General features: G+C 42.2%; 2 gene segments (V, D, J or C); both read right to left on the bottom strand.

The window, feature by feature from the left end:
- Positions 1-12,740, bottom strand: part of LOC117658371 (Ig gamma-2C chain C region-like) — a 172,781-nt gene that overhangs the window by 25,854 nt on the left and 134,187 nt on the right.
- The window catches only part of LOC132710242 (immunoglobulin heavy constant epsilon-like), a 147,081-nt gene that overhangs the window by 563 nt on the left and 133,778 nt on the right, over positions 1-12,740 (bottom strand). Inside the window, 2 exon segments of the C gene segment in view lie at positions 3,187-3,516; positions 4,173-4,487. Of these exon segments, the coding sequence occupies positions 3,187-3,516; positions 4,173-4,487 (645 nt within the window).

A 12,740-nucleotide genomic window follows, 5' to 3' on the forward strand; every position in this document is an offset into this window, starting at 1 on the left:
TGCGAGAAAATCTTGGTGGTCCGCGATGCCCCCAGGGGGAGGAGCTGCTCCAGGATGAGCTATGGCCAGAGCTCTGGAATATGGGACTGGCCAGCCAGCTCATGGTGGGTCTGTAAATCTCCACTGTAGAGGGAGGTTGGTGCAACTTGCAACTTTGCAGCACAGCCCTTGCCGGCCAGAATGAGGTAATGGTGCAAGGGGAGGGGGATGGCGGTGCAGGCAGGCCAAAGCAATGGGTGGCGGCAACCCCAGGCTGTTTCTCCCCCCTGCTGTAGCTTCCTGTTGGCTGAACCCACCAGTGGCTGTCCCCGCCCCTTGCCCTCCCTTCCCAGTCACTCCTCGCCTGCAAGGGAAGGGCAGTGAATGGAGATTTGCAGAGTAGGAGCGAAGCTGGATCACATGGCTGTTTCTTCCTGCCCTTGGTCTCTCAAGGAGATGCTTGACTTCCTCTCAGCCCCAAGACATTGGCTGACCCATGAGATGGGAGAGAGCGGGGGGGGGGGAAAGAGAGAATGAAAGAGAGGGAATGAGAGAGAGAGAGAGAGAGAGAGAGAGAGAGAGAGTTGGAGACAGAGATGTGGGGAGAGAGAAAGAGAGAGAGAAAGAGAGAGAGAAAGAGACAGAATGAAAGAAAGAGAAAATGAGAGAGAGAGAGAAAGAGACAGAGAATGAGAAAGAGAATTAAAGAGAATCAGAGAGAGAATGAGAGAGAGAGACAGAATGAAAGAGAGAATGAGAGAGAATCAGAATGAGACAGTGAGTGAGTGAGAGAGAGAATGAAAGAGAGAGAGAAAGAGACAGAGAGAAAGAGAGAGAAAGAAAGAATGAGAGAGAGAGAATGAGAAAGAGAGAATGAAAGAAAAAGAGAGAGAAAGAGAGAAAGAGACAAAAGGAGAGAAAGAATGAAAGAGAGAAAGAGAGAATGAAAGAGAGAGAATGAAAGAGAGAGAGAATGAGAAAGAGTGGGAGAGAGAGAGGGGGAGAGAGAGAGAGAGAAAGAGAGAGAGAAAGAGAGGGGGAGAGAGAAAGAGTGAGAGAGGGGGAGAGAGAGAGAATGAGAGAGAGGAAGAGACAGAGAGTGAAAGAGAGAGAGAGAGAGAGAGAGAGACAGAATGAGAGAGAGAGAAAGAATGAGAGAGAGAAAGAAAGGGAAAGAATAAAAGAGAGAATGATAGAGAGAGAATGAAAGAGAGAGAAAGAAAGAGACAGAATGGGAGAGAGAGAATGAATGAGAGAGAGAAAGAGAAAGGGACATAATGAAAGAGAGAATGAGAGAGAGAGAATGAAAGTGAGAGAAAGAAAGAGACAGAATGAGAGGGAGAGAAAGAAAGAGAAAGAAAGAAAGAGAGAGAGAGAGAGAGAAAGAGACAGAGAATGAGAGAGAGAGAATGAAAGAGAAAGTAAGAAAGAGAAAGAGACAGAATGAAAGAGAGAGAGAATGAGAGAGAGAATGAAAGAGAAAGAAAGAGAGAATGAAAGAGAGAATGAGAGAGAGAGAGAGAAAGAGACAGAGAGAGAATGAGGGACAGAGACAGAGAATGAAAGAGACAGAAAGAGACAGAATAAAAGAGGGAGAGAGAAAGAGAAAGAATGAAAAAGAGAGAGAGAGAGGAGGGAGAGTGCCTGAAGTACCCCATCCTGTCATTGGGTGTCCAGGCGCTTCAGCAAGCAGCGCAAAGGATTCATATTCGTGGTCCGCAGGATTTAAAATTATGAACTTGGTGGTCCCTGAGGTCCAAAAGGTTGGGGACCCCTGTTCTAGATAGCCAACCACTGGGGACTGGTTCACTTGGGAAATAAACCAATCAGTTACAATATTAATGACAAAAAATTGACTGAGGAAATCAGGTAGCCTTGTAAGCCAAATTAGAACTTAACGTTCAGCCAATGTGGACAGTGAGTCGTCTGACAGCAGGACATGCAACTCCTCTGAAGTTGCATGTCCGCTTAACTCCAAAGGCCACCTGCCAACAATACTCTACACTGTATGTATGTCTGCAGGGCAGTGATGTGCTGGTTATACCAACAGTGCATTTCCTTGGAAGATTATTCAGTCTATCTAAAGCTGTATATGGATTTCCCTCAGGCTTTTAATCTGATCCTCCAGAACAACAAGAGGAAACCAATGTCTACATTGGAGAGATTTCATAAACGAGGATGGGATGATAGGGAATCCCATAGAGAAGGACCAGGGGAGACAGGATAGCAGTCTTCCAATATTTGAGGGGCTGCCACAGAGAGCAGGGGGTCAAATTATTTTCCAAAACACCTGAAGGCCAGACAAAGAACAATGGATGGAAGCTGAACAAGGAGAGATTCAACCTGGAAATAAGGAGAAATTTTCTGACAGTGAGAACCATCAACTGATGGAACAGAATTTGCCTTCAGAAGTTGTGGGAGCTTCATCACTGGAGGCTTTCAAGAAGAGATTGGACTGCCATCTGTCAGAAATGCTGGAGGGGGTGTTGGACTAGATGACCTACAAGGCAGGGGTGGGTTCTAAAATTTTTTACTACCGGTTCTGTGGGCGTGGCTTTTTTTGTGGGTGTAGTTTGATGGTCATGTGACAATTCTTTAGGATTTAGCAGAGGTACTGGTCTACCAGGCTGTTAACTATTTGTAGAACTGTACCGGTCTACTCATTTGTTCTTGGAGCGTCCTGGTCTACCCATTTGTTTTTCGAGCACACTGGTCTACCACCACACTGCCTTTTAACACTGATCAGCTGTAGGGCAGCCCTTTGAAGTCCCACGGCAAGAGTTTAAACAGTTTTTTTCCTTCCAGCCGATCAGCTGGGACTCGGGAGGCAGCGAAAAATTGGGGGCGGGGGGCAGGAGGGAACTGGTTCGGTGATGTCATATCGTCACCGCTACCGGCTCGGCCGAACCGGGCCGAACCGGGAGGAACCCACCACTGCTACAAGGTCCCTTCCAACTCTGTTAATCTGTATCTGAATCTAATCCGTATCTCATTTTGTTTAAGCTCCTTGATTGGAGACCAGAAGAGGAAGCAAAAGAAAGATCCATGACTGGAGACCATTGATGACAAGGGAACATTCTGCTTTACATCTCCAGCCTGGAGGTGCACACCGTGTATTGCACATGTTTTCTTTTTTGCCCCCCAAATGTAGAGAAATTAAATTCATTGGTTCGCAAGGTGGAGAGAGCCACTCTGCTTCCCCCTTACCTCTGCTCTTGGAAATTGTCTTCTCGATGGGACGAGGCAAACCTAGATATTCTACCGAACAGGTGAAATTTTCTCCAGATTCCCAATCTTGGGCAGAGACAGGGAGGCGGCTGACAGCAGTGAAGGTCCCATTGGTTTCTTCAGTCACCGCCACTAATTCTGGATGCGTGGTGACTCGCTTCTGGCGTGTCCAACTTATTTTCAACCCCTCTTCCCGTTCCAGATTGACCACCACACAAGCGATCTTGGCATTTCTGTGTATGTACAGGTGTTTTGGCCGTGGGGGCAGAAGGTAGGTATTAATCCTAGTCGATAAATCCCTGCTGGTTTCTATGGATACAAAATTCATGTCAGTCCTTACATCCCTCCTCTCCTTTCCCTTCAACCCTTCATCTAATTTCTCATTTCATTCTAGGTTAGCTTTTGAGTTTATCCAGATAAAATCCTGCTTGTTTTACGTATGAAGTTTCCGAAAGATGCCCTAATTAATTCATGAGCCATGAGCCAAACTTCAAAAGAAATACAGTCATTTATTAGGAGCACCATTTTGGCAATATTCGGATGCAGTTAGAACTAATCCCACATAGATTTACGTTCCCCTATGACCCTGTCTCTCCCCTCCTCCCTGGCCATGTCATAAATCACATTCTCCAATTAACCACTTTGGCTGGCTGTGAAATCCAACACCCTTCTACTGATTGCGGTAAGAAAGCATCTATGGAATGTAGCTTCAGTTAGGGAAATCAATCAGCTCTTTCAGTTCTCCCTCCCTTCTGCTCATGGCAACTTGAAAGCTTTGCAAGTTGACAATACATGTGAACTGTCCAGTGTATGTCTTATTAAACCCAAAAGAAATCTGATCTTCTTCTGAATACTGAATCTTTTCACCACCCCTCCAATGTTGTACTCAGTGGTTGAATTTTCTTTGGTCAAATCAACTGCCCTTTGAAAAGAAAAAGGAGAAGTGCAATTTTTGCTGGACTCACGGCCAACGTATTTGTTGATTCTGGAGTTGGTAGCTTCATGTACTACGTTGCAATAGAATGAGTCGGATTCCCACTGGCTTGTGGGGATGGTGAGCAGGCTGGTGTGAGTATACTGGCCGGATGCATGCCGAACTGGAGGGAAGTGGTGGATCCCATTGGTGATGGTGCCTGAATTCCATTGCACTGTGGCTGGTCCAGGAAAGTAGTCTTTGATGAGACAACCGATGGTAACTTCGGAGTCAGAGGAAGTCGCCCTGGTCACCCGGGCTGGGCCACTAGGAATCAATGGGAACACCTTGGGGGCTTTGGGAGGATCTGCAAAGGGGAAGATAAAGACAGGAAGACGAAGTTGGTATAGAGATATCCTCTAGTGGACTTGTGTGTTCTCGGCAAAATAGACCACAGTAATGTTTTTCCAGCTTGGTAATTTTAAAATTTGATGGATTTCAGTTCAGTTCCTACCCAGCCGCCAGGAGAACTGACACGAATAATGGGAAGAATTCTGGGAATTGACGTCCACCACATCTTAAAGTTGCCAAATTGGAAAAAATACTGCTCCATACTATACCTGTGAAATTGTGGAGAGAGAATTTGCAAGAAGCTGTCTGTGAAGTTTCCAAAAGATGCCCTAATTAATTCATGAGCTATGAGCCGAACTTCAAAAGAAATACAGTCATTTATTAGGAGCACCATTTCGGCAATATTCGAATGCAGTTAGAACTAATCCCACGTAGATTTACGTTCCCCTATGACCCTGTCTCTTCCCTCCTCTCTGGCCATGTCATAAATCACATTCTCCAATTAACCACTTTGGCTGGCTGTGAAATCCAACACCCTCCTTCTGATTGCGGTCAGGAAGAATGTATGGAATGCACTTCAGTTAGGGAAATCAATCAGCTCTATCAGTTCTTCCTCCCTCCTGCTCATGGCAACTTGAAAGCTTTGCAAGTTGACACTGTCCCCATTATGATTTCTTTTTCTTTTTTTTTGACTCAAATAGAATTAATGAAAGAGATAAATATGGGATACCTACATTGTACCATTAGTGCAATCCATCATCTGGAAACACCTGAAATATCAAATTTAATTAGCGCATGGGGCAGGAGACAGACCTCAAGGTCAAGAATTTTTGTTTTCAAGAAAACCAATTTAAGGTTCTTGAAACTGTAAATAGTCTGCCAATAAGGGAAGTATAGCTTTTTGATTTCAAACTAATATTATTTTGTTACCCAAATAAAGTTTAGAGTCATCATGTGAGGAATGCAAGGTGTTGGAGCAAAAGAGAAAATTTGGGATGAGTCGACAGAAGGTAGATTTTTTAATCACCCAGATGTGGGACAGAAGACAGAATAATATTTTAGATGGGACATTTTAGGACATTTTAGCAATACAGGATCCAACTTGTATGGGATTTAATTTGAACAGTAAACAACACAGTGCTTTCAGCAATTCCAAGAAGGTTCCACACCCATTTGCACTATTCAGGGAACCCCGAGGGCAGAGATAAATCTCCAAGTGGCCTCAACAACTCACAGAAAAAGTGCTAACAACCAAATGTCTACAAGGTATATAAATCCTCACATAAGCCTGATGATGGCAGATGAGATTCTGTCGAAACGTCGCTTCTACCCTTTTAGGGATATATCCACAATTACACGGGAAGAAACCCGAAATATTAACTATACACACACACACACACACACACACACACACACACACACACACACACATATACACACTGCAAAAGACTCCTCACATAAGCCTGATGATGGCAGATGAGATAGGGATATATCCACAATTACACGGGAAGAAATAGAGAACAGAACAGAATAACAGAGTCGGAAGGGACCTTGGAGGTCATCTAGTCCAACCCTCTGCTCAGACAGAAAACCCTACACCATTTCAGATAAATGTTGTCCAATTTCTTCTTTCAAACTTTCCCTGTCCTACAAACAGCACAGTCCCTGGAGAAACCAGATTGTTACAGCCTTTGGCCCTAGGAACCACTTTTAAACTCTGATTCTCAAGAAAGTAACCAGGAACCTTGAATTAATGCAGCCCCTCATTCCTTTGGAAGCCTGCTAATCCTCTGTCTGCAAATATCAGATTGGGAGCAGATTGAAAGTATTTCTGATTGTTAGATTTTGGGCAATAGATGAACCATACCAATCATTCAATCAATTTCTGGAAGATCAGAAATCTCTTGATTTTACTACCTGGATCCTTGGGCGTTTCATCATTCAGAAGTTTGTCTATCTAATAACCATCTAAAGCATCTCAAAATACGTTCCCATCTTTGAAACTCAGTTGTTACTTCCTCTTATTCAGCCCCATTTTGGATTGTAAAGAAACAAGTCAGTTGCAATGGGGGAAAAAAAAAACCTAGATTGGTTTTTGATCTAGATTGCATTAATAGAGGAATAAAATTAAGATTGCCTCAAGTGTTAATATCCCTTGTGTCAGCATTCTGATGCTGCCATAAAAAGACGAGGCTTGACTTTTCACCTACTTATTTTCTCTGTAGATAATATCCCCTAGGAGATGGGATGGGAGGGGGGAACATTCCTGTGGGGGTGAGGTCAGAAGCTGGGGAGACTGACTTGGAAGATGGCCAATGAGAAGATGAGAATTGGGGAACAGAAAGGGAAGGGTTTGGGGGTCAGAGGGTTAGTATCGGCTACGACGAAGTCGGGGCCAGATCTGTCGTACTCAATAAATGGAATATTTCAGCAAAGATGAATTGTTTGGGAGTGCAATTTATTTGAGATGACATTGAAACCTGACACCTTGATAATGCCTTGGTAAGACCACCCTTGGAATATTGCATCTCGTTTTCTTTGCCACAATATACAAAGTAGTTGAGACTCTAGAAAGAGTGCCGAGAAGAGCAACCAAGATGATTAGGGGACTGGAAGCTAAAATATATGAAGGATGGTTACAAGAACTAGGTATGTTTAGTCTGATGAAGAGTAGGATTGGGGTGATAGGAGAACAGTCTTGCAATATCTGAGGGGCTCCCACAAAGAAGAGGGGCATCAACCCAACTTCTCTAAAGCACCTGAACTCAGGACAAGATGCAATGGATGGAAACTAATGAAGGAGAGGACCAACCTAGAACAAGGGAGAAATTTCCTGACAGTGAGAACAATTAACTAGTGGAACAGCTTGCCTTCAGAAATGATGGCTGCTCCATCACTGGAGGTTTTTAAGAAGAGATTGGACAACCATTTGTCTGAAATGGGATAGAGTTTATTCGATGGATTTCTCCCACCTTCTATTAGAGTTTAAGACAGACCAGAGGAAAAAACAGGACTATGTTTACTACATAGTCCTCTTGTCTACCAAGGCCCTTCCTATATGTCAATCAGTACACCTTTCATAGAAGTATAATGATGTTGATCTGGGAATTCCAGAGTTTCTCAAGATGGCCCTATGGAGAGTGGAGGACAAAGTGTTTGGAGCTTCTCTCCACCTTCCCGAACCCAGTTCATCATCTGAAGGATTAGAGAGCCTTGGTAGTACAGGGGTTTAAGGCACCCTGTTATTAAGCTTATTAAGACCAGCTGCCTGCAATTACTGCAGGGTTCGAATCTCGCCAAGGCTCAAGGTTGACTCAGCCTTCCATCCTTTCTAAGGTAGGTGAAATGAGGACCCAGTTTGTGGGGGCAATAAGCTGACTTTGTATAAATATACAAAAGGATGAAGGCTATTGCTGAGCACATTGTAAGCCGCCCTGAGTCTTCGGAGAAGGGCGGCATATAAATCAAATTAAAATAAAATAAATAAAATAAAAATAAAGGGATTTTAGCCTTGGCAGAGGGGCTCCAGTAGGGTGATGGATTCTCTCATACCTGCTTTGAAGCTGACACTCAAGGTATGGTGCACAATCTTTCCTCCTCAAGCATCATCCTGGAAACAAATCTCCTGGCAGCCTAATTCCAATTCAGCAGCTTGGCAATTTTCTAGCTAATATCTAACGGAAGTCACATTGTCTCTTTCCCCCTTCCACTTGCCAAGATGCAAGTTGCCTGTTTTTGCTGCCCAATAGCTTCACTGTAAACTAACATTGATCTGGGAGGAGAGAAACCTTTAGTAGCAGTCCAGAACTTCCTCCAGCTCATCTGGGCAGGACCGTCTTTGAGGAAGCAGCAAAGCACATCTGGGAATTAAAACTTTTCTGGTAGATGCTTTTCTCATCTCAAATGAGTCCTAAAGCTAGCAAAAGATGGGGTAGGTTATTTTGACCTTTCTTTTAGGTTCTCCAAAATAAAAACTGGCATTGAGCCTTCATCTACGTTGCCGCTTTGTTCTTCACTAGCTATTGGAACCTAAAATTGCCATAGATTGCCCCAAAAATGAGAGACGGCTCCAGTAGGGTGATGGATTCTCTTATACCTGCTTTGAAGCTGACACTCAGGGTATGGTGCACAATCTTTCCCCCTCAAGCATCATCCTGGAAACAAATCTTCTGGCAGCCTAATTCCACCAAGCAGGTACCCAGTTAGTTTATTTCTACCTTCCAGCTGATCTGAACTCTGGACTCAGCTAGCTAGCTTACATATCACACAGCTGAACATACAATTTGTAGGAGACAACTTTGTAGGCAACCATTTCTACTCAGTTCAGAAGTGGAGAAATTCTTGGGTGGGTTTTATGCTCAGCCAAGAGCCCCCTTCTTTCCAATCCCTGAACCTTCATATGCATCTCCTCCTAACTGAAATAGCAAGCTTGACACCCAGTAATATCTTACTGCCTGCCATTTTCTCTAAACCCTAACTAGTTCCTCAGAAAGCTCATAGCTGGGCTTCTGACAGGATATAGAAACCCGTACTGTCCTTTAGCTTGACTAGACTTGACTAAACCTGAAGGATAAGAAATGGCACAGTGAGAGATCCAGCTTGGAACAGGTGTCCTTTCTTCTAACACATTTCAACTCAAAAATAACTCATCTCCGAGATGAGCCATCCCAAGGCATCTCCATATCCTGGAATTTAAGTGTCAGATCAAAAACGATCCATTGAGGATCAAGCTTGGAGCAGATGCTGAGGTATCTCATACTACTTCTCAGCTCAAGCTTCAGAAATCTCCCGGCTGAATATGATCTTTGATTTTTCACTAGCAGAGCCTGAGTTAATTGCTAAGGCTTAAACTTTCCCGTTAGGTATCCAGCTTGAGCGGGTAGCTAATTAATCCTACTTGATCATTAATCCTACTGTCCCCTTGTCTCCTGCTTCACAGAGAGTGGAAACACAGATTTCAGTCCCAGTGTCTTCCTCATTAACTATATCTTTGAATAACTTACAGATGAATCTCCTGCCTTGAGATAGATTCTCAATTTCTTAACTTGATGCACTTCAGATTCTTTAATCTAACGCTGAAAAAGATCATGAGGGACAAAATGGCAGGTAGATCAGATGTCAACTTCTAAGCTTCCTGGTTGTTTGTGGAACTTGGAAGATGTTAAGAAAGAGAGATAAACTTTTCCTCATCCCCAGTGATGAAACTTCTACCTCAGCTTCACAGCTGTCCATGGCTAGTATGCATGCATGAGTTGCTACCTGCCAAACCCTACTGAAGTTGGACCGTAATCTGGAATATGAAGATTAGGTAACTTCTTTTAGCACTACAAGTTGCCCAGTTTCCAGTTGGGAAGCTCAGCTGAGATTTAAGGATGACGGAAGGCAATTACCTTACAAGATGTTCCAAGCCTCATACCAAAAATTTCATTATTGAGATAAATGGAAGATGTTGATGACCAAGATTGACTATTCAACATCTGAAGGAAACCTGAACCTTGCTTACCTCAACTTTTTACATTTCGATCTTCCCAAGTCCCAAATTTAGATGAATTGTGTACTCACCAAGCCAAGGGTCCATGTCGTCGCCAATCTATAGTCTGTCTCTAAATTTTCCCCTTACCTGAGTCTTAAATAATGTCCGCAAAAAGAATTTTTTCCCAGCTGGTCACGTTCTTTGAGCTGGCGTGAAGGTGTGAAAAAAAAAACAAGACCCCGGAGGCCTGAGAGATATATTTGGGATCGAAAAGGTGCCATCTTAAGAAGAACAAAAAAGCATCAACCACAGAGAACTTACCCATTTCCCCCCTCCCTTAATTTTTTTTTCAAAGTCCAAAAGATTCATCGCTCACAAGGCAAAGCTGTCAAACGGAACCTGATGATTTAACCAACCAACAAAAATATTCAGATAATTGTCTTTATTGTGATAGTTTTTTTGTAGAATATTTCACTAATCAAGGAATACACTTGTGGTTTTGTCTGAAGAAGACGTAAAGGTATTCTGGGGTATAAAACTAGAGAGAATTTGTCTTATTAACTGGGTAGAAATTTTGATGTGATTATTTAATTTGCCAGAGATTTCTTTACTCATTCGGTTTTTCGTTTGGGGCCCTTGGGGTGCTCCGAGCTTGGCTGTTTTTCTTGCACATGATTAATTACCAATCATTTTACTTGTTTGGTACTGAAACATCTGCAAGAATGCAAGAAAACCACCAGCTCAGGGAGCACCAAGGACCCCACAGTTGAACCCTGAGCTACAAATACTCTCTTCCATCAGCACATAGCTTTTTTTAACAGCCCAAATGCAATGGTGCTATACATTTAAGTGCTGCTGTTTGCACAACTCACGTTCTTCTTCTTCTTCTTCTTCTTCTTCTTCTTCTTCTTCTTCTTCTTCTTCTTCTTCTTCTTCTTCTTCTTCTTCTTCTTCTTCTTCTTCTTCTTATTATTATTATTATTATTATTATTATTATTATTATTATTATTATTATTATTAATTCAATTTATATGCCACTTTTCTCCGGAGACTCAGGGTGGCTTACAATGCATTTAAAAAAAAAAAAACCATTATAAAAACATTTAAAAATTAAAACAAACAAGTTTCTCCCTGACAATCTAAACTATGGGGTAGAAAGCAAAGGACTTTCTTTATGTAATAATTAGAATAAATATTTTTCTCATGTAATTTTATAACAATGCATTTTAGAAATGTATACCTTATAGGAAATCTTTTATCAAAACTCTAAACTCAACTATGACTACCAGATGTCTAAACTGCATTATCCATGTATTACATTTTATATATAATTTATAATTAGGGTTCATAATTTCTTCCATATTTATTTTCTCCAAGAAAAAACAACAACAACTGGCAATTGCAATTGCTCCCTTAAAAATCCATAGGATGTATTTATTTGGGAATAATTTATTACCCACCTCATCAAAATTTCCTGTGGTTTTACATAGGTTCTGGTATGCCTTTCATTTTGGTAGCAATGTGGGGGTTGGTAATTATTATTATTATTTATTAAATTTTTATACTGCCCTTCTCCCAAAGGACTAAGGGTGAACAGCCAAGATTAAAATACATACAATATGAAAATTAAAATAATTTAAAACATAATTAAATCAATTTGGCTTCCCCAATTTAAAACCCCTTACCCATAAAATTAACCAGTTAAAAATTTTAAGCCAGCCCGGCTTGCTGAAATAGAAAAGTCTTCAGAGCCCGGTGGAAAGTACAGAGGTCCGGGATCAGTCGTATCCCTGGGGGTAGCTTGTTCCAGAGGGTGGGTGCCCCCACAGAGAAGGCTCTTCCCCTGGAGGCCTCCAATCAACATTGTTTGACTGACGGCACCCTGAGGAGACCCTCTCTGTGGGAGCGTATTGGCCAGTGGGAGGTTATTGGTGGCAGAAGGTGGTCTCATAGATACCCTAAACCATGTAATCTTTCATAGATGGTATCTAGCCCCAGCTAGACTAGCAAAAATATTTCCCAGTGCCTCAGCAATATGTTGGAAATGTGGAAAGGAGGTTGGCACCTTCTTTCATATGTGGTGGTCCTGCCCAGAGACAAAAAAGTTTTGGACAAAAATACGAATCTGGCTACGAGAAATAGTGGAAGAAGATATAAAACTTTCCCCCGAAATCTTCTTATTAGGAATGATGGGAGATGGACTCTCTAAGGACAAGATACAATTAATTATTCATGTTATAACAGCGGCCAGATTAACCTTTGCAAAATACTGGAATGACAAACAAACCCCTCCAGAGATGACAATAATAAATAAAATCCTAGAATGCGCAAAAATGGCAAAATTAACAAGTGCTCTTAAAGACGATGAGAATTCAAAATTTAAGGCAGTATGGGAAAGGTAGTACAAATGGTGGAATAATAGAACGAGACTATAAGGATATGTCTATTTCTAATAATGGTAGATTTGAAGATACTTGATATGTACATAATGTAAATATGTAACCGCACGACACCTCAGATGTTAATGGAGATTTGATGTTTTTCTTTTTAATTTTTTTTAAAAAATCAATAAAGTATTATTAAAAAAAAAAAATTAAGCCAGCCCAGCTTGCTGAAATAGAAAAGTCTTCAGGGCCCGGTGGAAAGTACGGAGGTCCGAGATCACTCGTATCCCTGGGGGTAGCTTGTTCCAGAGGGCGGGTGCCCCCACAGAGAAGGCTCTTCCCCTGGGGGCCGCCAGTCAACATTGTTTGACTGACGGCACCCTGAGGAGACCCTCTCTGTGGAAGCGTATTG

This window comes from Pantherophis guttatus, chromosome 4 (genome assembly GCF_059756535.1).
Source record: "Pantherophis guttatus breed Tessera chromosome 4, ASM5975653v1, whole genome shotgun sequence".
NCBI lineage: Eukaryota > Metazoa > Chordata > Lepidosauria > Squamata > Colubridae > Pantherophis > Pantherophis guttatus.